This window comes from Chlorocebus sabaeus, chromosome 16 (genome assembly GCF_047675955.1).
Source record: "Chlorocebus sabaeus isolate Y175 chromosome 16, mChlSab1.0.hap1, whole genome shotgun sequence".
NCBI classification, from domain to species: domain Eukaryota; kingdom Metazoa; phylum Chordata; class Mammalia; order Primates; family Cercopithecidae; genus Chlorocebus; species Chlorocebus sabaeus.
Window position 1 is genome coordinate 19301283 of NC_132919.1, and position 27936 is coordinate 19329218.

The 27936-nt window shown below is 44.3% G+C and overlaps 1 protein-coding gene across 6 annotated transcripts in view; it reads right to left on the minus strand.

The window, feature by feature from the left end:
• Positions 1-8796: 8796 nt before the first annotated feature.
• The window catches only part of ULK2 (unc-51 like autophagy activating kinase 2), a 100331-nt gene continuing 81191 nt past the window's right edge, over positions 8797-27936 (minus strand). For 2 of the 6 annotated variants that reach the window (XM_008010635.3, XM_037987207.2), the window contains 7 exons: positions 23250-23399; positions 21001-21209; positions 19219-19397; positions 18313-18431; positions 17805-17962; positions 15286-15421; positions 11857-14126 (listed from right to left, as the gene is read on the minus strand). In XM_008010635.3, coding sequence (XP_008008826.1) covers positions 14068-14126; positions 15286-15421; positions 17805-17962; positions 18313-18431; positions 19219-19397; positions 21001-21209; positions 23250-23399 — 1010 coding nt within the window. In that variant the 3' untranslated portion in view covers positions 11857-14067. Of the gene's footprint in view, positions 9107-11856; positions 14127-15285; positions 15422-17804; positions 17963-18312; positions 18432-19218; positions 19398-21000; positions 21210-23249; positions 23400-27936 lie in introns of those variants that run through there. The other 4 variants (XM_008010636.3, XM_037987206.2, XM_037987204.2 and 1 more) reach the window with 4 other exon arrangements.

Genomic DNA, 27936 nt, shown 5'->3' on the forward strand with positions numbered 1-27936 from the left:
AAGCAGTCTCACCTAGCATCCCTCAAAAGCAGGGCCGGGGAAGGAGAGCCAGCGAAAGGGCAACACTGAGTTAGGTCCTGGCTACATCCATGGGGATGCCTGAGCAACGGTCTGGCTGGTCTCCCCTGGCCATGGTGCACCCGGAGGACTCAGCACGGCTCTCTGCTGCTGGCAGGTTGGGCTTAGCAAAACCAGCCTGGTGGGCCCATGGGTAGCCTGCAACTCCATCACCATGGCGGGCTTATCATGGGCTCACGGTGCAAGCACCAGGGTGGCCAAGGACGGAGGCCGGTTGACCTCCACTAGACAAGTGATTCACCTCCTGAATCTGGATTTGGCCATGGGGCTTTTGCTTTGGCCAACGGGACACTGGAAAATATGAGGCATGCAGAGACATGTAGGGTGCTGGTGCTTGCGCCCTGGGACTTGCTCTCCTCCTACCACAGGACACCACCATGTAAACAAGGCTGAGCTGGCCTGCCAGATGATGGCAGACAGGAGGCCAAGTCATCCTTGATGTCCCAGCTAAACATCATGCAAGTCTACAAACCCAAGTGAAGCTGCCTTAGACCACTGACCACCAGCCATGTTGACTCAGAACAGAACTGCCTAACTGGCCCATAAGCATGATAAGAAATAATACACACTTATTATTTTAAGCCATTAAGTTTTGGAGTGGTTTGTCATACAGCAAAAATTAACTCATACACTTTCTTTTTTTTTTTTTTTTTTTTTTTGAGACGGAGTCTCGCTCTGTCGCCCAGGCTGGAGTGCAGTGGCGCAATCTCGGCTCACTGCAAGCTCCACCTCCCGGGTTCACGCCATTCTCCTGCCTCAGCCTCCTGAGTAGCTGGGACTACAGGCGCCCGCCACTGCGCCCGGCTAATTTTTTCTATTTTTTGTAGAGACGGGGTTTCACCATGGTCTCGATCTCCTGACCTTGTGATCCGCCCTCCTCGGCCTCCCAAAGTGCTGGGATTACAGGCGTGAGCCACCGCGCCCGGCCCAACTCATACACTTTCTAGCAACTGAGAATACTGATAGATACCCACATCCTATTAATCTCCAAAGCATTTTAACTCCTACTCATCTATTGAAAACATCCATCATTCTCATGTGAGTAAGTTTCATCTGGTCTCCCTGAATCCATTTGTGCCCCTCTAATCTTTTCTGCAACCTGCCAATCTGATTAGGCCACATCCCATGCTTAAAAATGGCTGCAAGGCAGGTGCAGTGGCTCACCTCTGTAATCCCAGCACTTTGGGGGGCCAAGGTGAGTGGATCACTTGAGGTCAGGAGTTCCTGACCAGCTGGCCAACATGGTAAAACCCCATCTCTACTAGAAATACAAAAATTAGCCAAACATACTGATGTGCACCTGTAGTCCCAGCTACTCGGGAGGCTGAGGCAGGAGAATTGCTTGAACCCAGGACACAGAGGTTGGAGTGAACCAAGATCCCGCCACTGCTCTCCAGCCTGGGCAACAGAGTCAGACTCCATTTAAAAAAAAAAAAAAAAGGGCTGCAAGCTCATCAACATACCTCTCCCTCTCCCTCTTTCCACCCAGACTCTCTGACCTGCAGTCACACAGTGACAGTGCTGACAGCCTGTGTTCTGTCATGGGCTGAAATCCCCGACTTGCTCACATATACATAGATACGCTTAAAGCTGCATCTAAGCAGATCCGTCTGCTTCATTTACATCTAGAGATGGGCTGTAAGAACATGAGCGCTGGAGGAAGCCTGCCTGAGTTAGAATCCTGGCTCAGACACCCACCACCTTTGAGAAATTAAGCAAGTTACTTAACATCTCTAAGCTTCAGTTTCCTCATGGGCTGGCTGTGGGTTCATATAAAATGCTTAGAACTGTGACTGGCAGGCAGGGCGCAGTGGCTCACGCCTGTAATCCCAGCACTTTGGGAGGCTGAGGCAGGTGGTTCACGAGGTCAGGAGTTCAAGACCAGCCTGGCCAAGATGGTGAAATCCCGTCTCTACTAAAACTACAAAAATTAGCCAGGTGCAGTGGCAGGCGCCTGTAATCCCAGCTACTTGGGAGACTTAGGCAGGATAATCACTTGAACCTGGGTGACAGAGAGCCAGAGGATGCACTGAACCAGATCGTGCCACTGCACTCCAGACTGGGCAGCAGAGTAAGACTCTGTCTCAAAAACAAAACAAAACGAAACTGTGACTGGCACAGGGAAGACATGCAGTGTATGTCAGCCATTATCATCATTTTCCACAAATATCAAATATATGTTGAGTACCTACTATCTCCCAGGTACTGTCCTAGGAGCTAGAGACACAGTAAGACAGTAAGGTTCCTGGCTTTAGAGAGCTGATGTTTTAGTGAGGTGATAATAATAATAAACAAGTAAAAATACACACAAGATAATTTCCAAACGTGATTACTGCACTGCAGAAAGCAAACCTGCTGGTCTTTGCCCATGCTGGTCTCTCCCTCAGAACACTCCCCTCTCTGCCGGCTTCATGCTCCCTTCTTTCCTGGCTTCCTTGGCTGGTCAGGTTCCCCTACCACAAGTCCCCATAACAACATCACCCGCCTCTCTTCTGTGGCATTAGTCACAATTGTCATGTTGTCTTTACCAACGTCCTGTCTACAGTGTGTGCCCCATGAGGGCAGGCCATGCCCTTTCTCCCCTGTGTCATAATATAGCGCCAACTCACAGCAGGTGCTTAATAAACAACTTCAAGGGAATGAATGACGCAGGAAAACAGACCCAATATCAAGCCAAACATCACAATTTCTTAAAATTTGTCCATTAGCCTCCGGCATAGGAAACATCCAGGGAAGGGAACTCCTTCCTACCCTAGACCTTGCCTGCCCACACCACCGGCCTGCAAGCCTCTCCTGGCAGCAGGCTTTTTTTTTTTTTTTTCTCTCTCTGACATGGAGTTTTGCTCCCATTGCCCAGGCTGGAGTGCAATGGTGTGATCTCAGCTCATTGCAACCTCCGCCTTCCGGATTCAAGTGATTCTCCTGCCTCAGCCTCCCGAGTAGCTGGGATTACAGGCGCCAGGCACCACCCCCAGCTAATTTTTATATTTTTAGTAGAGACAGGGTTTCACCATGTTGGCCAGGCTAGTCTCGAACTCCTGACCTCAGGTGATCTGCCTGCCTTGGCCTCCCAAAGTGCTGGGATTACAGGCGTGAGCCACCGTGCCCGGCTGGGATTTTTTTCTTCTGTGCGCTAGTAGGCCTGAGGTCTTACCTTTCTCACCTACAAAAGCCCATCTAGGCCGGGCGCGGTGGCTCACGCCTGTAATCCCAGCACTTTGGGAGGCCGAGGCGGGCGGATCACGAGGTCAAGAGATCGAGACCATCCTGGCTAACACGGCGAAACCCTGTCTCTACTAAAAATACAAAAAATTAGCCAGGCGTGGTGGCGGGCGCTTGTGGTCCCAGCTACTCGGGAGGCTGAGGCAGGAGAATGGCGTGAACCCGGGAGGTGGAGCTTGCAGTGAGCCGAGATCGTGCCACTGCACTCCAGCTTGGGTGACAGAGCGAGACTCTGTCTCAAAAAAAAGAAAGAAAGAAAGAAAAAAAGCCCATCTAGAGCAGTCCTCCACATGGGGCAGCCCTGCCCTGCCAAGCAGAGGCAGGCCCCAGGAGGGACATGGGGCGAGGGCAGCCCTTCCCTCCTGCGGGTGGCCCTGAGTTCTGCAGATCTGAGTCTCCTTCGGGGCAAGCTCACTCCCCAGCCTCCTCTCAAGGCAAGGGCAGATCTGACCAGACCCAAGAGGGGATCGAGGAATCTTTGGGGCAAGACAGCGGAACTTCTTTGGGGAAAGGGGACTTGAAGACTCACCTCACTGCTTCCCTTAAGGGAGATGGGCTTCCGGGGAGCTGGTAGTCCCCATCATCTAACGACAAGGGGGCACCGAGGGGGCAGCTCTCACATTTTCTGAGTTTGTGCCTTTTCTGAGGTTTTCCTCAGACTCTCAAAGGGGTCCCTGATGACGACCCCTTGGGAAGAAGTTACCTCACTGTCCCTTCTCCCCTCCCCATGCAAGATACTGTCCTTTCTCAGGGAATAGCCCTAGAAGCCTCACTGCCTGGGGGCGGGCGCCCTCTGCCGGTTGAGGGTGGGACCCGGTCTGGCTCAGCGCACGGGGTGCTGCTGGCAGTGGGGCTGGTCAGGGAGACACGTGGGGCTAGACAGGTGTGTGGGGCCTGACCTAAGCTCCTTCTCCAAGGGCAGAGAAAGCACTGAGGTGGGGACATGACTCCCGGGGGTAGCGCCTGCCGCTGACAATGCGTGGCTGTGGGGGTCCAGAGGCACATGACCTCAGAAGAGTTTGTTTCAATGCAGACAGGCAAGGCCTAGAGTATACACTTCGCATTTAAAAAACAGACAGAGCTAAAATATTTATAGAGGATCGGCCCCGTGGTTTTTTGTCAGCCCCACAGCAAGGAACCAGAACTTGGTTTTGCAAAAATCAATATGCTCACATAGCCCTACTGAGACAGGGCAACAGCCCAAAGCCCGGCTCCCTGACACTGTAGGCAGCTCTTTCTAGGAACAGGGGCATCAAATCCCAGCACGGCAGGGAGAGCCTCACTTTGCTTACTGCCATCATTTATTGAGCACTTGCTAAATGCCAGGCACTGTGCAAAGAGCATTTTCCCCACACAAGCAGGATTAGAAGGTAGTAGTCCTCTTATCTTTTCTAATGGATGGAAAAATTGAGGCTCAGGACGGGGAGGTAACTTGTCCAAATAACACACAGGAAGATTAAAAGTAGAACACCCCATTTCTCAAAGAAGCAGAAAAATATGTTCCGAAACTTCCAATGGAGAAAAATTTGCATGCTGTAAACTAACAGTTCATTAAATTCTGTTTAAGGCTGGATGCAGTGGCTCACGCCGGTAATCCGAGCACTTCAGGAGGCGGAGACTGGCGGCTCACCGGAGGTCAGGAGTTCAAGACCAGCCTGGCCAACATGGCGAAACCCCATCTCTAATAAAAACGCAAAAATTAGCTGGGCGTGGTGGCACAAGGCCTGTAATCCCAGCTAATGGGGAGGCTGAGGCAGAAGAATTGCTTGAACTCGGGAGGCGGAGGTTGCAGTGAGTCAAGATCACGCCACTGTACTCCAGCGACAGAGACTGTAGAGAGAAAGAAAGAAAGAGGAGGGGAGGGGAGGGGAAAGAAAATAAAAAACAATGGAAAATTCCAGAAATAAACAATTCCTAATTATTTTTTATTTTTTTATTTTTATTTTTTGAGACGGAGTCTTGCTCTGTCGCCCAGGCTGGAGTGCAGTGGCCGGATCTCAGCTCACTGCAAGCTCCGCCTCCCGGGTTTACGCCATTCTCCTGCCTCAGCCTCCCGAGTAGCTGGGACTACAGGCGCCCGCCACCTCGCCCGGCTAGTTTTTTTTGTATTTTTTAGTAGAGACGGGGTTTCACCGTGTGAGCCAGGATGGTCTCGATCTCCTGACCTCGTGATCCGCCCGTCTCGGCCTCCCAAAGTGCTGGGATTACAGGCTTGAGCCACCGCGCCCGGCCAACAATTCCTAAGTTTTAAGTTACACACCATTCTGAGCAGTGTGATGTAGTCTCCTGCCATCCCACTTGGGACACAAATCATTCCTTTTGTTTGGCGTGTCCATGCCGCATAAGTGATCCACCCTATACTATGTGATTGTATAGGGAAAAACAGCATGCATACATGGTTTGGCACTTTCCAAGGTTTCAGATGTCCACTGGGGGGTCTTGGAGCATAACCTCATGAATATGGTGGGACTCCTGCAGTTGTGACAGAGACCACACAGTCTTCAAAACCTAAAATATTTGCATTTTTCTGTACAGGAAAAGCTTGCCAACCCCTGGTCTACACACCTGGTATCTTGGACCATCCTGCCCCAGACTTCGTCTGTAACAACGCTTATAATGTTTCTATGGCCACAGAAGTAAAAGGGAGCTGTGACCTTTACCAATAAGCAACTTAGTTTTACAAATTACTTACGTAATAAGCATCCTGTTTCCAAAACAGACCTCAGTTTTCATGTCCGTTTTGAATTAACATTTGTCACACTGCTGGCTCCTTTGTTACTGAGTTAACGGTATATTCTTGAGATCAACTTTTCTAAGAAATGTTATTTTAGGCCGGGCGCGGTGGCTCACACCTGTAATCCCAGCACTTTGGGAAGCCGAGGCGGGTGGATCATGAGGTCACGGGATCGAGACCATCTGGCTAACATGGCGAAACCCCGTCTCTACTAAAAATACAAAAAATTAGCCGGGTGTGGTGGCAGGCACCTGTAGTCCCAGCTACTCGGGAGGCTGAGACAGGAGAATGGCGTGAACCTGGGAGGCGGAGCTTGCAGTGAGCCGAGATCGCGCCACTGCACTCCAGCCTGGGTGACAGAGTGAGACTCTGTCTCAAAAAAAAAAAAAAAAAAAGAAATGTTATTTTAGCACATGTCCCATGGAAAGGAGGGTTTATGGCTCCACAATACAGATGTGACAAAGAGGAAGCAGCGTGTGACTGCCAACGAGGAGAAACAACAGAGTGGGTCCTGAGGCTTCCCGTGTCCTTTCAGCCTCGCTCTGCTCCTCCTGCTGCTGGCCACGCCAGCCTTAGCCAGGGGCTGCCATGGCAGCTCATTTGACTCTCACAGGAAACCTGAGAGGCAGGTTGTGTTTCTATCTCTGCTTTACTGACAAGGACAGGGAAGCCCAGGGAGTGAGGTGTCTCACCCAGGTCAGTGTCGGCACACACAGGAGGCAACCGGAGCATGTCGCAGGGCCCCACAGGACACCAGGGCCTCTCAAACCCACTACCCTTTCAGGCCCCTCTGCTGCTCACCATTGGTGACGTGAGGCTGTCAGGAGCAAAGGGAATTTCTGGATTTTCTCCTAACATTTTCCCCCACTTTAACCTCCCTTCATCTGTTGAATTTACTGCAAATCTTTCCTAGTCTTTTAGTTTTCCTATACTTAAAAAACCTTGTTTCTAAAAATTACATAATTAGGCTGGGCACAGTGGCTCAAGCCTATAATCCTAGCACTTTGGGAGGCCGAGATGAGTGGATCACCTGAGGTCAGGAGTTCGAGACCAGCCTGGCCAACATGGTGAAACCCTGTCTCTACTAAAAATACAAAAATTAGCTGGGCGTGGTGGCATGCACCTGTAATCCCAGCTACTCAGGAGGCTGAGGCAGGAGAATCATTTGAAGGGGAGGCGGAGGTTGCAGTGAGCCGAGATCACGCCACTGCACTCCAGCCTAGGTGACAAAGCGAGACTGTCTCAAAAATACACACACACACACACACACACACACACACACAAATTAGTCACATATGGTGGTACACACTTGTAATCCCAGTTACTTGGGAGGCTTAGATGGGAGAATAGCTTGAACCCAGGAAGCAGAGGTTGCAGTGAGCTGAGATTGCACCATTGCACTTCAGCCTGGGTAACAGAGCGAGACTCTGTCTTAAAAAAAAAAAAAAAAAAAAAAAATTAATTATGTAAGCTCATGGTTAAAAATATTAGCATTATGGAATATGAAATTAAATGTCTCTTATAATCCCAGCACTTTGGGAGGCCGAGGCAGTGGATCACCTAATGCCAGAAGTTTGAGACTAGCCTGGTCAACATGCTGAAACCCTGTCCCTACTAAAAATACAAAAAAATCAGCCAGGCGTAGTGGCGGGTGCCTGTTATTCCAGCTACGTGGGGGGCTGAGGCAGGAGAATCACTTGAACCTGGGAGGCAGAGGTCGCAGTGAACTGAGATCGCACCACTGCACTCCAGCCTGGGTGACTGAACAAGAATCTGCTTCAAACAAACAAACAAAAGTGTCAAAAATAATTCCCGTTTTCCAGGTCCATCAGACACTACAGATAGGGAAGGAAAACTTAATTCCATTGGACACCCACAGATATATCTTTATCATCTTATAAACACTTAAAATATATTCAAATCTTTTGTGCATATTTTCATCATATTGTAGAAAAGTTCTCCCCAAGAGACAGGTGTATGGGGGTGCTGTTTTCTTTCTCAGAATGTAAAAGGGATTTATGAAAAAACTGTTCATGCTCAAAATATTCTGGGTTTCTACTAAATCCATTTTCCAATCACAAGGCATTCCATATCAAAGCCTGCACTCTTTCTGCTCCTTAGGAGAATTCCTACCTAAATCAGCCATCTTTGGTTTAGCTCCAAAATGTATCAACTCACCTTCATCTTCACTGAAATTTTCCAGAGGGAGCGGAGCAATAGCTTCTAGCCAGGGCCCCTCAGAAGCCCTGGCTGTAGGTTTCCCATCACTGCTTCTGAAGGGAATCCATGTGCTAGACAGGAAGTCACTTTATTGTCCGTGAGACTTGGGAGAGGCCTTCCAGAGATCCGGCCAGACTCAGGCCACCATCTTCTTCCCCAGCCTCTCCCTGTAGTAGCGGGTGGGGGTGCCAACGTAAACAAGGGCCCTCATGTGGGCTGAGACAGGAACAATGGGACAGAAGGTAGAAGGCAGCAAACTGGGTGGACTTGGTGGCTGGAGACGGGGTTCTACACGCTGTCCTCCTCCTGTGTAAGCCAAAGGGGACTGGCACTGAACGCTAGGCTGGGCAGGCCGAGGTAAGAATGGGAGTGCACGCAGCCTCGGCGGGGCAGCCTCTAAAGAGCATTCCTGGAGAAAGGAGAAATGGGCTACGTCTACTGCCATCAGTGAAGGAACTGGTCCTAGGAGGCTGGCAGGGCCTGTGGCGGGGGAAGGTCCTCTGGGCACACCTAGAATTGAGGGTCCTCCCACTTCCCACTGAAACAATTCCCTGCTGCTCAATCTCACTGCCATATGCAAAAACAAGCAAGCAAACAGGAAAACTTAAAAGTGGGTTGATCGAATGCTTGAGTTTATTAACATGTCTCCGAAGTCTTTTTTACTGGGAGTTTCAGGGTGGTCTCTGATATCCATTGCTGTTGAGCTCCAACTCCAGGCCCCATGGGGTTGCACCAAGCTGCTCAACCTCACCTGTTTCTTGAAATTTTGCTCCCTTCCACTAGGCAGAAGATGGGTCCAGCAGGAGACATTGGAGCACCAAATGGAAAAGCTCTTCCTTCTTTCCCCTCTTCCTGTACATCAGAAAGAATGCATTAGAAAGACAAGGAGTGTGCATTTGGGTTTTCTAAGGGTGAGACAGTGTGGGGCTCCTGTAGGGAGGTGGGTACTCCTGCGCCCAGTGTGGCCGCCTGCTCCCACCACTATTCAGCTGTGGGGTTTTTCCTTGGGGGAAATTACTTTCCAAGTTTGATTTTTTCCACCTGTAAAAGGAGGCAAGTAAGGGTTGGTATGAGGATCAAATGAATTAACAACTATCAGACTGACACAAACATTCCACTCAAACAGCCAAATTGACTTAAAAGGGCAACATAGATGTCTGAAGTTAAGAGTGCCTGGTGGGTAAGCTGGAGAAAGGAACTTCTATGCAAGAACTGTGTCCTTTCAGAAGCTCCAGCCAGAACGCACATGGTTCGAGAGAGCCCTGAAGACAGGCATTGCCCCACACAAACACAGAACAAATTGTTCTCCACCCTCTCCCAAAACAAAACAAGAGCAGTGAAGAGCCACAGACTGATGACCAGTACAACGGATACAGTATTGCTGAGCCCTTCCATGTGCCAGGGGCTGGGCAAAGAATTTCATATTCATTAACTTATTTTTCACCTCAATTCTGTGAGACATGCACTCTTCCCCCACTGACAGATTTGGGGGAGGGGAGGAACTTTGCCAAAGAACACACAACTGTACATGGTGGAGCTGGAGTTTGAGACCAAGGGGACCACTAAGCTACCTGCCAAATTCAGTTGCAGAAACCCCAAAGCAGGTATAGAACACAGTTTCCAATAAACAAGAGCTCATGTCGGCACTTCCTAGTGATAGGAGCTAACTGTCCAAGAGCACAACTGTCTTGGGACAGGAGGTCATGCTGCAGAGCCCAGGGCGGTCCGCCCTGCACAGAGAGGGAGTGCAGACCTAAGGAGAGGCGCACTCTGTGAAAAGAGGAAAAACCTACAGATTGATTTCATCTGTTCAGAGCAACAGGCACGGCTTCGCTTGGGACGACATGTGCCCAGGGGCTCCACAGGGCTGGGTCCTGGCTCTGTGGCCATCTCTACACAGCCTCTCTGCTGGGCTACTCTGTGAGAGGTCACACTGGCAGCAGGATCTCAGCCTCTGCTCCTTTCCCTAGTATAGTTTGATCTGAGTTCACTTTGATCTTTTACCAGTTCGGCTTCACCTCTTGCACCAAGGCTGTGATTTCTCAGGGCAAGTTGTCAGTTTTCCCGTATGCAGTGTTTTTCTAGGTGGATTGTTTCTGATGTGGTTTCCTCTGATGCAGGTGAGGGAAGTATCACCTTGACTCCTCCCCCAATACAATTATTCTCACAGGGCTCTGCTAAACATGAGACTTGGGAGGGACCCAAGAGCTTGCTTGGCTGCACATTCAAGGGTCCAGAACTCAGAAGAAAGTGGTCTGAGGTGTCTAGAAACAAGCACAGATGCTTCCAGAATGCACTTAATACCAAGTTATCTGAGCAGTAGCTACTCCCTGCCAAGTAATCCTCCTTGAGAAACACTGATCAACCTTGCTTTATTCCAGAAAGAATTTAAGACTGCCTATAGAAAACACGGGGGAGCATAGTTAAAATGTGTGAAGTCCTCCTCCAAAACATGTACTAACCACTAATATCAACATTAAGGATTTTGGCCAGGCACAGGGGTTCACGCCTGTAATCCCAGCACTTTAGGAGGCCGAGGCAGGTGTTCAAGGCCAGCCTAACACGGTGAAACCCCATCTCTACCAAAAATACAAAAATTAGCTGGGCATGGTGACACACGCCTGTAATCCCAGCTACTTGGGAGGCTGAGGCAGGAGAATCACTGGAATCCAGGAGGCAGAGGTTGCAGTGAGCCAAGATCGCGCCATTGCACTCCAGCCTGGGCAATACAAACAAACAAATAATAAGGATTCTTCAGATATCTAAGTCCAGGTCCTCATATCCACTGTGTCCAACTCAACTTCTCCTTATTACTGTGCAGACCGAGGCAGTCCAGCCCTAAAAATCCCCTCCTCTCAAGCTCCTAGACGGGACTCTAGTGAGGGGAGAACTGCTGCCCTGGTAATTCCTCTTGTGGGGACAAAGGAACATGGGACTATGGGCAATAAGTTACTTATCAGTTTTCATTGGAGGTTGTTTCTCTCAACTAAAATTATCAAAATTGGGTGTTACAATTTTTAACTTGATATTCCCAGACAAGTGCCAGGAGAGAAGCTGTTGCAAATAGCTGGCTGAGTGGAGAGGAGAGAGCCTCAGCAGAGAGGCAAGCAGGAGGGAGGGATGGATACTATCCTTCTCTGAACTGAAGCAGTCACAGGATGGCTGCACAGAGCACTCCCGGCATGCAGAAGGGGGCGTGGGGACTCAGACACTCTGAGATGCATGGGTTTGGGGTACCCACTCGAGGCCTCATGTCCACTGTGTCAACTCAATTTCCTCCTTATTACTGTGGAGACTGAGGCAGCTCGATCCTAACAGTCCCCTCCTCCCGGCTCCTATTCACCACTCCAGCGAGGGAAAACAACTGTTGCTCTGGTTGCTTCTCTCAGTGGAAGGAGGGGACAGGGACTATGGGAAACCAACTATCTAGAGCACAGGCCTCCAAGTCCAGTGGAGGGTACAGTTAAAGCAAATCTTTACAGTAGTAATAGCTGGTCAGCAATTTTCCAGGTTATCGCTTGAATACAGGTGTCAACCCATGAATGTATGTATGAACTGGTGCATTTCCACTTTATGAAACACGATATGAAATTAAAAAATACTCAGGGAAACATAAAGCATTTGTTTATTATTGCTATACTCAAGGCAGTATCTCTTAAAACAATTAGCCTTGATAATGGAAGTATAACCAGAACCATTATTCATGAATTTACAGTTTGTTCTTTTCTGCTGTTGAGACTTCACTGTTTCACACACACCATCTACCCCAAGAACTTTATTATACAAGAACAAGAAGAATTAACTTGAAAGTCACAAAGCATGGCTTGACGGCTTGCCTAGTTCCTGACTTTAGGCCAATCACGTCCCCTCTCTGAACCTGTTTCATCCTGTGTTAAAAAAGAAATGGGAGAGGAAGAGGAGAGGATAGAATAAACCTACAACTGAGATAACACAGGTGATAACTGAAAGAACATGAATGAAATTTCACTGTGAATAAAAAATATTATACACAATATCACTAATAACAAATAGGGTTGGGGAGGTAAAACAGTCTATGTTCCTGGAAGCCTCCATGACAGCAGCTGAGAACTAAATCCTGGGGCAGGACAAAGGATATTCATGGCCAAGTCTCTAAACTCACTAAGGAAGTACCTGGCTCAACAAGTCACTTAATATGTACCCAGCTACGCCCTAGAAACATTTTGCCAGTTTTATTTTACCTTAATATACATTTGTACAGGCAATAATAAAAAGGCTATTACACAACAATTCAGTGAGTTTTACCTAGTTTCAAGAATAATGCATGCAGTTACAAATGAGAGGTAGAAACACTGTATTAAAGACCTAAAAATACAAACGTCATATAAATAAATGTTCAAATTAACTACTGGAATTTCATACAGATAAATAAGGTAAAAATTACATTACTTTGTCAAAGTAAAGGAAAACCATGTTTGTTTTTATCAGTACATTAAAATGAGATTAATGCCAAAGAGCTCTGTGCAATTTGTCAAAGAGTTCAGATTATTTTATGTAAAAGGATTAAAATAAAAGGATTAAAATTGGTGAATGGTTTATTCAAGTATTCAAGCAGGTAAGTAAAAGAAACCAAATAATATACAACGTAGGAACCATTCCTGGAGGGATATTAAGTTAACTGCCTGCATTCTCCATGACTAGCTATTTGGTGAACTGTCAGGATTAACATGAAAAATGCACATTAGGCAGAAGAGAGCTGCCCATTTTCCTAAGAGAAAACGAACTTCATTTTCCACTCACTTCATGTAGGAACTCCACATCACTAACAAGCCTTTAGGTCACCAACTTTGTTTTGGCCCTATTCAAATTCTCAAGAATATCTCTTGATCCATGATTTTTTTTCCTAATACTGCCCAAATAAACCTAGCCTTTAGTAAACCTAAGGTCACAGGCATCAATGTACATTCCGCATGCACAATAAAAAATGGAACCAAAAGCTAACAAAAACATTACTGAGAAAATCTGTAGCTGTAGATGAAGAAAAAAAAAAATTGCAAAGGTTCACATGAATACAACTTTTAACCACTTAAAAGTTCACTGGAGATTACATGTGAATTCTGGGAAGGGTATATGTATACAATCAAGTAAAATATTTTAAACAAGTCCATTGTGCCTCAGTTAAATTACAAAATCCAATACACAGTTGTTTTAATAAATTAGTGCAATATGAAAGATTTTGGAAGATTAACATGTGTCCATATCAGGATCAAATTGAAGATTTCAAAATTTCTTCCAAGATCCATGTTTCACTTCTTCTTAAGCTATTTCTTCCTGAGCTGTTTAAAGATACATGCTCAGATTTAAACAAACTTACTCCAAATATCAAACTGCCTGGATGAGGGGTGAATACTTTTACCTTTATACCTCAGCAAACACACAGAATTTCACACACTGCTCTGATGAACCGAGTGATGAGCACTCACTCTGTTACATTTTTAATTATCTTTAAGAATAACTGTACCGGTTATCCTAGTTCTAAGGTACATTTATTCACCATGTCCAAACTGGGAGCCAAACACTCTTGCTCCTGCTTCTACAAAGAAAAAGGGAAAGGGTGACTTTCTCCAATAAGGGTGACTTTCTCCAATAAGGCAGATTTCCTACAAATATGTAGTTTTTGGATTGTTTTTCCTTTTTGAAATCACTGCTTGTTCTTTGGTAGTCACCAGTTAAGAAGCTACAGTTTCCTGGGGATGGGGTGACAGAACTCAAGCTGTAATCCCAAAGGCATCACCTCAGGTTCCCACCACCGGTCCATGGGATGAGCCTGCTGCTCACACGGTTGCGGTGCTATGGCAGAGTGCCGACAGTCTTCTCTCAATACTACATTTATCTAGAAATAAAATAACAAAAATGAAGAACTAATGAAAAAAATCACTATATTGTCATCTCTATCCTATCTTTGCCCCAAAGTTAACAGTTCTGAACATGTTTTCTTATTTCTGCTTGGTAATAGTTTAGATACGACTTCTAGCTTAGTGCTGCAAAGTGGTAACATTTAGGTAAGCAAGTCGGCTAGCTTGCTACATAACTAGCTTGCTCAAAACTGCAAATAGTCTTAGAACTGCCATCCTCTTGTGGCTACTCAAAATGTAGTGTGACCACATACACTCCAAACAGTCCACCATCTCTGCCTAAAACCAGATTACTGGGCTTGTATGTCGTAAGTAATAACATCCTGGTATCCCATCAATCTCCACTCTGCTATCTATACCAAGTCTGCAGTACACAGAAGTTTCACAGGACTCTTCAGTCACTAAGCCCATGAGGCTTAAAATAGTTGCATTTAATAATAAAAATAAAGTCCTCCTACATATACGAACACTTGCCAACAAAGTAACACAGTGTAGAAATCTAAAGATGAATTACACAGTCACCAGTGCTTTTCATGCCTCACCTATAATCCTCACAACAACCCTGCAAGGCAGGCACTGCTGTATCTATCTATGTATCTATTTATCTATGTATCTATATGTATCTATATATCTATGTATCTACCTACCTACCTACCTACCTACCTACCTACCTACCTAGGATGGAGTCTTGCTCTGTCGCCCAGGCTGGAGTGCAGAAGCGCGATCTCAGCTCACTGCAACCTCTGCCTCCTGGGTTCAAGTGATTCTCCTGCCTCAGCCTCTCAAGTAGTGGGGCTTACAGGTATGCGCCATGATGCCCAGCTAATTTTTGTATTTTTAGTAGAGACAGGGTTTCGCCACGTTGGCTAGGCTGGTCTCAAACTCCTGAACTCAAGTGATCCGACCACCTTGGCCTCCCAAAGTGCTGGGATTACAGGTGTGAGCCACTGTGCCTGGCCCTACTCCGATTTTACGAAAAAGAAGCTGAGGCCACACAAAGGCTCAGTGATTTGCTCAAGGCTGGAAAGACACGATTCAAAGCCAGGCAGGATTCCAAACTCCAAGCTCTTTGTACTATGCCTGTGGTAGACAATTAAAATGAAGTCAGTAAATACACTACTTTGTAAGTCAACTTACATTTATGTACATTTTCAATATCTGCAGGGTCCTGTAGAATCTTAGTTAGGCCTTCCAAAAGAAGGGCTGCCTTATGATAGCGATAAACAATATCTTCGGTCTGCTGAAACATCTCATCAAGGGCTGCAGACTGAACCTGGAACCAGTCAACAAAAACACAATTCTCTCAATTTTTCCAAGAAAATACAAATCCATTCGGGCAATGAAGCTTTAAATGGAATCCACCTAAAATTAACACATTTTGGTAAAGTGATATAATCTGCAAAACTGCATAAAATTCAAAGATTCTTTGGGATGAGCAATACATAAGAGCAACTTCATAAAAAGTCATTCTGCTTTCAAACACAGCCTTCTGGTATTCAGAAGTATGCCTCATAGATTTCATACTAGAACCCTTCTAAACTGGCTCTTTTATGACTTCACTATAAATTGATTTTAAACACACACTTCCACACAAGGGTAACCTGAAATTACTGTACCTACCTATTCTCTCTCCTTCAAAAAAATAATTTCAAGTAGCTAATAACAAGCAAATAAAATGGATACAGAAAATCAGAGCCAGGATAAGTAAAAAGAAAAAAATAACTTAAGTGTTAATGCCTCTAAGCTCACTAAGCAGCCAGGAGGAAAGGAGGAATTTATTAAGTTATAGATCTCTTTATTCTGAGAAGGAAAAACAGCATAATAATTCTTTATGGAGGACATTTTTCTGGTGCAAAATTCTAAAAATAATTTATCATATAAGGTCTCAATTCAACATACAGTGATGCAGTGCGTATTATTCACCTCGACAGTTTACAGCAATATGATATACACTATTTTTGTCAAGAATTTATATTCCAAAGTTATTTTCCTATGGTTATTTTAATAAATTTCAAAATAAGGCCATGGAATATAACAGCACAGTTCAAAGTAGACAAATGGAAAATGGAAAGGGGGATCTATTATGTTAATGTGTTAGAAATACAATTAGCACGCCGAGCGTGGTGGCTCATGCCTATAATCCCAACACTTTGGGAGGCCAAGGCGGGTGAATCATTTGAGGTGAATCATTTGAGGTCAAGAGTTCAAGACCAGCCTGGCCAACATGGGAAAACCCCATCTCTACTAAAAATACAAAAATTAGATGGGCATGGTGGCAGGTGCCTACAATCCCAGCTACATGGGAAGCTGGGGCAGCAGAATTGCTTGAACCTGGGAAGCAGAGGTTGTAGTGAGCCAAGATCATGCTGCTGCACTTCAGCCTGGATGACAGAACAAAATTCCATCTCAAAAAAAAAAAAAAAAAAATATGATTGGCTAACGAATGAATTTTCTCCCACTTAACTACTTTTTCAACAGCCTCTATTTTTATTTCTACTTCAGAGCAATTTTTCCCCAAGAGAGGCAGAAAACAAATTATTTCCAATATTATAACCAGAAAATTGGAAAAGGAGGTTTTACTTTGTGTCTACACTACAATAATTATCAGTAAGTGGGACCTGAGCACATAAATTTGTGTGGATTGATTAATAAAGCAGTGTTTTTTCTTTTTTTTTTTTTTTTTTTTGAGACGGAGTCTCGCTCTGTCGCCCAGGCTGGAGTGCAGTGGCCGGATCTCAGCTCACTGCAAGCTCCGCCTTCCGGGTTTACGCCATTCTCCTGTCTCAGCCTCCCGAGTAGCTGGGACTACAGGAGCCCGCCACCTCGGCTAGTTTTTTTTTGTAATTTTTTTAGTAGAGATGGGGTTTCACCGTGTTAGCCAGGATGGTCTCGATCTCCTGACCTCGTGATCTGCCCGTCTCGGCCTCCCAAAGTGCTGGGATTACAGGCTTGAGCCACTGCGCCCGGCCAGCAGTGTTTTTTCTAAGAGTTTTATCAAGCCTAACTTTCTTAAACAACAGAAAATGCAGGAACAGATCCTGCTAATGCTTTTAGATGCATACTATAAAAAGATTAGATCGGCTGGGCACAGTGGTTCATGCCTGTAATCCCAGTACTTTGGGAGGCTGAGGGTGGATCCCCTGAGGCCAGGAGTTCGAGACCACCCTGGCCAACATGGCAAAACCCCATCTCTACTAAAAATACAAAAATTAGCTGGGCATGGTGGCAGGTGCCTGTAATCCCAGCTACTTGGGAAGCTGAGACAGGAGAATCACTTGAACCCGGGAAGCAGAGGTTGCAGTGAGCTGAGATTGTGCCACTGTACTCCAGCCTGGGTAACAGAGTGACTCCATCTCCAAAAAAAAAAAAAAAAGATTAGATCATTCCTAATGCCAACAATGTTTAATAAGAGCTGTAATAAACTTTTAGCAAATGTGGTAAATTACAAATGTGGATTTGTAATTACATCAAATACATTCAATAAATTACATTAAGAGTTGCTTAAATCCAATTACTTCTTTAGTAGAAGGTGATCCACAATACTTGGGACTTGAGACATTATCTTTTAAAATGATAGCTGTCAAATAGATATTCAATTAAAAAGACACTTAAAAGATAAGTAGTACTATACAATATTAAACCTTAGAAAGGGTTACCATTTCTACAGCACAATTATAGATGAGTTTCTCTGCAGTCACACTGTTGATTTCATCAATAAACCTCTGTTTGTCAGAGAAGAATCGATTCAGCTTTTCTGTAAGTTTCTTGCACATGGTGATGCAGAATTTATATCGTTCGTTCAGACTTTTGACAACTGAAAAAAATTGAGATGGGAACTAATTTTAATTTTCCTCCAGAAATAAAGACACAGTGATATGTATCTTTCTTCCTGATATATAGGGAAGGTGTCACTAGTGATCATTCAAAAAAAGGACCAGAAACAGGATTCTTTCATATGTCATCTCTTTCAATATAAAAAGATTGAGAATAATGCACTTCTGATTTATATCAATTAAACTGCAAAAAGTTAATAACCCAGCATCTTTTCTCTTTAAGAATATTGAAAAATAAAAATAACAGTGAGTACTCATCAGACACTCTCACGGTGTGATGGGAAAGAGCAACTTAAGGACCCCTGGAGTCACATGCTGCCTTCTCCCATACCTTGTTTCACTGCTGTGGATGGGCTCAGTTTCCCGGACTTGATCTGGGCTTTGGCAAGATGCAGAGAAGCCGCAAGCAGCTGTGCTGCTTTCATGTACAACACCAGCTGCTCCACCCGCCTGCACCCAAAAGACAGTAGCAGAGGGTTATCTAGTGAACTAATCTAAGATGTGGCACTCTACACAACAGGTCAACATTAAAATTGCCTTTCTATAAAGGAATAGCATCCTCTTTGATTTCCTTTTTTTTTTTTTTTTTGACAGAGTCTTGCTCTGTCCCCCAGGCCGAAGTGTAGTGGCTTGATCTTGGCTTACTGCATCCTCTACTTCCTGGGCTCAAGGGATCCTCCCACCTCAGCCTCCCGTGTACTAACAGCTGGGACCACAGGGGCACGCCACCATGCCTGGCTAATTTTTGTATTTTTTGTAGAGACAGGGATTCATCATATTGCCCAGGCTGGTCTTGAATCCATGGGCTCATGCAATCCTTCTGCCCTATCCTCCCAAACTGCTGGAATTACATATAGGCGTGAGCCACTGCGACCAGCCCTCCTTAATTTCTTAATGCACAAGTAAACTCTAGAGGGACAAGGCATAAAGATGTGTGTACTTTGAAAACAACGGATACACTCAGATAAAAATCAATATAATCTATTTACATAAATAGTAAAATTTATGTAATTTTAATGTAATTATCAACAGTATAATTTACAAGGAAAGGCAACACTAAGGTTGTATAATTTCCAGGTCTTGGCTCATATAGTGAAATCTAGTACAATGAAGTAATTGAGACTCCTAGCTTTTAGTAGTGAGATACGATCTTCAGCGGATGACAATACCTATGACTTAGACACAAGTTTAGAGAAAGCATGAAAAGTCTGGAAATGAATGACAGGGGGGTACCCACCCCCAGTCTTTGCTCAGCTGACTGATCTGGTCCACCACCACACTCTCCTGGATCTGGTACAAGGACACAGCAGATGTGCACAGCTCAGGGTTACCTCCCCTCACGGCTGTCAGGTCCAGCACACATTCGGTGAACATCAGCATCACATTCAGATGGCGTAAGGTGTCCGTGTGTTCCCGCTGCAGCAAAGTCAATTTGTCTTAGAAAATTTCAGATTAAAAATAGGTACATACTCCTTTCTGTACATAAACCATGGCCACTGATCACATTTTCTATACTTATGAGTATCAGAATGACAAAAGGAGATTGAAATTTTTAAACTTCAGAAAGCTGGTAAGAAAATGAACACAAATGAAATCAAATGTAGGTATATGCATGTGTTTGTGTATATATATCAGAGTACCCACATAAGTAAACTCTCAGGATGGGTCGCTGTGCTTTTACCAGAAAAAGAAAAGAAAGCTGAACGATTAAACCAATATACATGAGACAAAAACGTGACAAGTTAGACACCAAGATTATAAGGATACTATAGGTGCTAAATTTCACCTCTTTATACTGTAGTGAATTCTGTTGACTTCTTATAATTTCAGAGTTGCTTTACTTAATTTCTGGTGGTTTTTCAGTTAACAGTGATTACTAATACCAAAGCTCTAAATTTCTGTGATCTTTTCAGTTAGTTAAAGAGGGGAGTATGGGTAGACATAACAACATTCAGAGGGCTGTCATTTAAAAATGGGTATTCTAGGCCAGGTATGGTGGCTCACGCCTGTAATCCCAGCACTTTGGGAGGCTGAGGCAGGTGGATCACCTGAGGTCAGGAGTTTGAGACCAGCCTAGCCAACATGGCGAAATCCCATCTCTACTAAAAATACAAAAATTAGCCGCTGTGGTGGCATGTGTCTGTAGTCGCAGCTACTCAGGAAGCTGAGGCAGGAGACTGGCTTGATCTCAGGAGGTGGAGGTTGGAGTGAGCTGAGATTGCGCCACTGCACTCCAGCCTGGGTGACAGAGCAAGACTGTCTCAAATAAACAAACAAATAAATAAATGGGTATTCTAGAATGTTGTTTTGAGATTTGTTTTTAGTTATAAATGCATTCTGAAATCTCAAATAAGCCTAAAAGTTTCCCACTCTATTATGGTTAAAGAAAGATGAGAATCATTTTCCTGGTGACAGAATAAGCCAATTGACTTCTAAGTCTTTCTGTTTTGTGACAGCATATTGGCCTATATGTTTCAATATACTGGAACATGTACTGGAATGTACTAGAATGCTCATGCCTATAATCCCAGCACTTTGGGAGGCAGAGGCGGGTGGACCACGAGGTCAGGAGTTCAAGACCAGCTTGGCCAACATGGTGAAACCCTGTCTCTGCTAAAAATACAAAAATTAGCTGGGCATGGTGGCACGTGCCTGTAATCCCAGCTACTCGGGAGCTGAGGCAGGAGAACTGCTTGAACCCAGGAGGCAGAGGTTGTGGTGAGCCAAGATCGCGCCACTGCATTCCAGTCTGGGCAACACAGCGAGACTCCATCTCAAAAAAAAAAAGAAAGAAAAACACAGAATCTATGCATTTCTCCCTATAAACCAAAGCTTATTATGGATGAGTGTCACTGTCAACATTAATCTAAAACGACATCAGCGATACTTTTCAAACAGAAAAGGCACGTTAAAGAGAACATAATTTAGTAACTATTTAATGTATTTTGTTCCTGTCATCACTAGAACGTTCTCATACCAAATCAACATTACATTCACACCACTATAGTCTCTTCTCTACCTCCATCAGCGTCTCCTCCGGCAGTTCAGGGGCTTCAAAGGTGATGAGCCCCTCCAGGCTGGGGGGTGAAGCACCGTAAGGCACGTATCTCAGGCTGGGAGCTGCCTCTGCTCCTGGAGGGGAAGAGCCGAAGCCTGGGCCAGGCGGGGACCCCACACACACGCGGCCACTCACGGCACACAGAGAGCCCCCCGAGTTGCTAGGCCCCACTACAAGGAAACAGAGGATAGATACATGGCAGTGTCCAGAGTCAGGGCTTTCACACCCACTCCTACTCTTATGTACTGAATAAACCTGCTAAGGTGATAAACGAAATGTTAAAAGAAACTCACTGACCCCTATGTACTATTTGAGGATATTAATAGTCTTTACCTATCCATGTTCATTGTTATTCCTTGTCTATATATTTTATATTAGACATCATCACAGCTGGTTTTTTTAATACTCTGTTTTAAACAAATTTAGATCATATTCATTTCTCCTTGCTGTTCTACAGGGCCTCATAATTATAAAACTCAATGGATGCATAGTGATTCATTAAGTTTATATATAATGTTTATCTGGAGTTATTTATACTATTTCTGATTTTATTCATATTACAAATAGCACTGTAATGAAATACAGTTGTTCCTTCTTTTGAATAATTTCTTTGTGATAAATACTCTGAAGTGGTATAAGAAGGAATGGAATTAGCATATTTTTACAGCTCTTCCTAAGAACTAAGATCAATACATATTTTTATAGCTCTTCCTAAGAACTGCTATATTACTCTTTAACGCAGCCCTGAGTAAGCACATAGATCCTATTTAAACCTCAATAACACTGGACATGATTTTTTTTTTTTTTTTTTTTTTTGAGACAGAGTCTTGTTGTTGCCCAGGCTGGATTGCAGGGGCGTGATCACAGCTCACTGCAGCCTTGATTTCCTGGGCTCAGGTAATTCTTTCATCTCAGCCTCACAAGTAGCTGGGACTATAGGCGTATGCCACCATGTCTGGCTAATTTCTGTATTTTTTTTTGTAGAGATGGGGTTTTACCATGTTGCCTAGGCTGGCCTCGAACTCCTGACCTCAAGTGATCCTCCCGCCTCGGCCTCCCAAACTGCTGGGATTACAGGCGTGAACCACCATGCCCAGTCTTGGATATTATACTTTTTAAAATGTAGGTAGAGTTAATAGATACAAATGTTACTTTCTTAAAATGGTTTTTTCTTATTACTCAAGGTTTTTAACTGTCTTAAAAATATGATTTTAGGTCTATTTTCTCTTATTATCTATTTCTGTCCTTTGCTTATTAATCTGGTATCTTCATTAGCAACTTATTTAGAATAAGATAACTTGACTCATGGTACAACAGAGAAGATGTCAAATTATTGATTTCAAGTCCAATCTAAATACTTTCTTAATTTTTGATATTAACCTATTTACAGATTATAAATGATAAAACAAATCTATTAGCCTTCTAACTGTATATAGGATTAAGTGCAAAGATTGAGACCCAAAGTACAAAAAATTAAAAAAATAAATAAAACAAGTTTCTTTCCTTTTTTCTTTTTTTTGAGACAGAGTTTTGCTTGTTATCCAGGCTGGAGTGCAATGGTGCAATCTCGGCTCACTGCAACCTCCACTTTCCAGGTTCAAGTGATTCTCCTGCCTCAGCCTCCTGAGTAGCTGGGATTACAGGCACCTGCCACCACATCTGGCTAAATTTTTATATTTTTAGTAGAGACAGGGTTTCACCATGTTGGCCAGGCTGGTCTCGAACTCCTGGCCTCAAGTGATCTGCCTGCCTCAGCCTCCTAAAGTGCTGGGATTACAGGCATGAGCCACCACACCTGGCCAAAACAAGTTTCTTTAAAACAAACAAACAAATAGCCTATAATTTTCAAATAATTTATTGGATCTACTAAAGTAACCCTTTAATATATAAGCTGAGAAGAACCATATTTGATTTGCTTCTTCATGAATAAGTCATATTTATACTATGTCACTTTGTAATATATTATATAGAACATATAATATTTTAATATATAATATAGCACTTTACAAAGTTTTTTTTCCCACAAATAATGCCTCATTTACTTCTTAAAACCCATTAAGATAAAGAAAATAGTAATCTCCATTTCACTGGTAAAGAAACTGAAGCCCAGAGAATTAAGTGACTTGGCCAAGTTACAACACTGAGTCATTTGTCAAAACACTACATTCCAAATACTAGCCCAAGACTGTAATACAACAAATGCTCCTTACCTGAGGTTGTTCTTGCTCGAAGGAGCATGTGGGTACAAGTGGGGGCCACTGCACTGTGTGGAGGAGACCCTACAGTGAAGAGGACAGCCCTGGAACTCGCTGCTATACCTGCAGGAGGTGCCAGAACAATACCACAGGCTCCTGCTGGAGCTACAACAAGAAGTTTACAGAAGGTCATGTTACCTTGATAGTGTTTATATCTGGGAGATGGGATTGCAGGTGGATACTGACTTTTTTTTTTTTTTTTTTTTTTTTTACAGTTTCAATCTTATATTTATTCTCTTGTGGAATGCTAGGTTTAATGTTACAGTATGGGATACTGACTTTTATATCAGGAGTCTAGTTTTTTGGGTTTTTTTCCTCTCTTCTTACAAAAAGTACTTATTGCTCTTAAAATCAGAAAATGTAATACAATATTTTCATTAAAATAATTTATAGTAATCTCAAGTGTGAATCTTCTTCACACCAAAATCTAGCATTTGGAGTTACATTTGTATACTTCTAAAATACATGAACTGTAAGTTATACATGTTGAAGACAGTCCTAAAAAGTGAAGGCCAAGAACCGGGAATAAAAACATGTTAAGCTAGGGTGGGTGTGGTGGCTCATGCATGTAATCCTAGCACTTTGGGAGGCCAAGGTGGGTGGATCACCTGAGGTCAGGAGTTCGAGACCAGCCTGGACAACGTAGTGAAACCCTGTTTCTACTAAAAATGCAAAAAATTGCCGGGCGTGGTGATGTGTGCCTGTAATCATAGGCCTGACTCAAGAGCCTGAGTCAGGAGAATCTCTTGAACCCAGGAGGCAGAGGTTACAGTGAGCCGAGATCGTGCCATTGCACTCAGCCTGGGTGACAGAGCGAGACTCCGTCTCAAAAAAAAAAAAAAAAAAAAGAAAGAAAAAAAAGAAATCAAAATAAAGACATTCTCAAACAAAAGCTGAGAGAATTCACTGCCAGCAGACCTGTCTTACAAGAAATATAAAGGACAAAGGATAGTTCTTCAGACCAAAAGTAACTAACTCGAAATAGTAATCCCAATCTGTAAAGATAATTATAAAACACAAACTATATAGTTCTTCTGTTAACTGATTTAAAAAGCAACTGTATAAAACATGTATACAGTTGCATTGTCAGGTCTATAGCATATAGAAATGTAAAGTTCATTTAATTATTATTATTATTTTTTTTTTGGAGACGGAATCTCACTCTGTCACCAGGCTGGAGTGCACTGGCGAGATCCTGGCTCATTGCAACCTCCGCCTCCTGATTCTCCTGCCTCAGCCTTCCGAGTAGTGGGGATTACAGGTGGGTGCCACCACGCCCAGCTGATTTTTGTATTTTTAGTAGAGACGGGGTTTCACCATGTTGGCCAGGATAGTCTCGATCTCTTGACCTTGTAATCCACCCGCCTTGGCCTCTCAAACTGCTGGGATTACAGGCATGAGCCCCTGCGCCTGGCCTTACTTTTTATTTTTTTAGAGACTGGGTCTCCACCTGTCACCCAGGCTGAAGGGCAGTGGTGTGACCACAGCTCACTGCAGCATCGAACTCCTGAGCTCAAGTGATCCTCCTGCCTCAGCCTTCCACAGTGTTGGGATTACAGGAGCGAGCCACTGCACCCAGCCAGAAATATATTTGATAATAATAACATAAAGGAGTCAGATGGGATTAAAACTGTATTAGGGTAAGGAAATGACACCAGATGGTAAATCAAATCCACAAAAACAAAAACAAACCAAGAGAACCAGAAATGATAAATAAGAAAGTTAATATAACAAACTATAAACACATACTTGCTTTCTTTTCTTAGCTTCTTTTCAAAGACAAAAAATTACAAACCAGAGTAAGATGGCAAAATAGAAGCCTCCACCAATTGTACAATACACCCCCCCAAAATTTGCGCACAATAAAGCACCTTTATAAGAACCAAAAATCAGGTGAGTAATCACGGTACCTGGTTTTAACTTCGTATCACTGAAAGCGACACTGAAGAGGGTAGGAAAGGTAGTCTTGAATTGCCAGCACTACCCTCCGCCACTCCCCTGGCAGTGGCTGTGTGTGGTGAAGAAATCATCTGTGTACTTGGGGGAGGGAGAGTGCAGCAATTTGAGGACTGCACACTGAACTCAGTCCTGCCCTGTCACAGTGCAAAACAAAACCATGCTGAACTCAGCTGGTATCCGCCCACAGAGGGAGCACTTGGACCAGCCGTAGCTTGAGGGAAAGTGCCCACCTGAGTGGCCAGAATGTGAGTTTCCACAAGCCTTGCCACCACAAGCTAAAGCGCTCTGGGTTCAAAGTGAACTTGAAAGGCAGTCTAGGATACAAGGAACGCAATTCCTAGCCAAATCCTGGTTCTGTGCTGGGCTTAGAGTCAGTGGATTGGGGCACAACCTAGGGAGACATCAGACAGGGCTTCTAAGGGAGGGTTTGTGCCATTCCTCCTCCCAAACCCAGGCAGCGCAGCTCACAGCAACAAAAGTGACTCCTTCCTTCTGCTTGAGGACAAGAGAGAAAGGTAAAAGGGGCTTTCTCTTGTGTCTTGGATACTAGGCTCAGCCACAGTAGGACAGACTCTGGGCAGAGTCGTGAGACCGCCATCCCAGGCCCTAGTTCCTGTTGACATTTCTAGCCACACCCTGAGCCAGAAGGGAACTCACTGGCCTTGAAAAAAAAAAAGACCCAGTCTTGGCAAGATTCATCACCTACTGACTGAAGAGTCCTCGGGCCCTGAGTAAGCAATAACCACTACCCAGGGAGCATGCTTGGGCCTTGGGGGAGACTCTGAGACATGCTGGCTTCAGGCATAGCTTGATCACAGTGGGATAGAGCACTAAGCAGGCTCTTGGGGTTCCCAAATCTAGGCCTAGGCTCTTGGACATTTCTGGACCTGCCCTGAAGGGTGGGGTCCTAGGCCTAGTAGCACTCAGTACACGCTGACTGAAGAGCCCTTGGGCCTTAAGTTAACATCAGTGGTGGCCTGGCAGAACTCCTTGTGGGCCAGTGGTGGTTATGGCCACAGGGAAAGGTTCCTCTGCCTGTGGTAAGGGCGGGAAAGATTGGGAAGGACTTTGTCTTGTGGTTTGAGTGGCAGCTTCGCTGCAGTAGGATAGGACACCAGGTAGATTTCTAAGGTTTTTAAATTCCTATCCCTGACTCCCAGATAGCATCTCTGGACATGCCTGGAGCCTGGGGAACTTGTTGCCCTGAAAGGAAGGACACAAACCTGGCTGGTTTCACCACCTGCTGATTTTAAGTCCTGGGGCTTGAGCGAACATAGGTGGTAGCCAGGCAGTGGTTATAGAGGGCCTTGGACAAGACCCAGGGCTGTGCTGGCTTCAGGTCTGAACGAGGTAGTTCCAGTGGTGGTGGCCACAGGGGTATTTGCATCACCCCACCCCCACCTCCAAGCAGCTCAGCATAGAAAGAGAGATACGCCATTAGTTGCTCAACTTTTGATAAAAAGGGAACAGAACAAAAGTCTCTACCTGGTAATCCATAGAATTCTTCTGGATCTTATCCAAGTCTACAAGTCTGCAAGAACTACAGCATTATTGGGCTTGGAGCCTAAGTCCTGTCAAATACCCAGAAAGTCTCCCCAAGAAGGACGGGTACAGATTGCAAAGCCCAGACTGTGAAGACAACAGTAAATACCTAACATGTCAATGCCCAGACATGGACAAAAATCTATATCAAGACCAGTCAGGAAAACATGAACCTACCAAGTGAACTAAATGAGGCACCAGGGACCAATCATGGAGAAAGAGAGATATATAACCTTTCAGACAGAGAATTCAAAATAGCTGTTTTGAGAAAACTCAAGGAAATTTAAGATAACATAGAGAAGAAATTCAAAATTCTATCAGATAAATCTAACACAGATTGATATAATTAAAAGAATCAAGTAAAAATTCCAGAGGTGAAAAATGCAATTGACATACTGAAGAATGCACTGGAGTCTCTTAATAGCAGAATTGATTAAGCAGAAGAAAGAATTAGTGAGCTATGAAAATAGGCTATTTGAAAATAAAGAGGAAACAAAAGAAAAAAATGAAAAAGAATGAAGGAAGCCTACAAGATCTAAAAAAATAGCTGCAAAAGAACAAGTCTAAGGGTTATTGGCCTTAAGTAGAAAGACTAAACAATGATCCAATCAAAAATAATAACTACAACTTTTCAAAAGGTAGACAGTACAATAACATGTAGAGAGAAACAACAAAAAGTTAAGAAGCAAGGAGATAAAATTAGAGTATTTTTAGTTTTCTTATTGCTTGTTTATGCAATCAGTGTTGTCATCACTTTAAAATAATGCATCGGGGCCGGGAGCAGTGGCTCACGCCTATAATCCTAGCAATTTGGGAGGCCAAGACAGGTGAATCACCTGAGGTCAGGAGTTTGAGACTATCCTGGCAAACATGGTGAAACTCCATCTCTACTAAAAACACAAAAATTTGCCGGGTATGGTGGCAGGCGCCTGTAATCCCAGCTACTTGGGAGGCTGAGGCAGGATAATCACTTGAACCCAGGAGGCAGAGGTTGCAGTGAGCCAAGATCGTGCCATTGCACTCCAGTCTGGGTGACAACAGCGAAACTCCATCTCAAAAATAAAAAAATTAAATTAAATCGAATTAATGGATAGTATTTGCAAGCTCATGGTAACCTCAAATAAAAAAACATATACTGGAT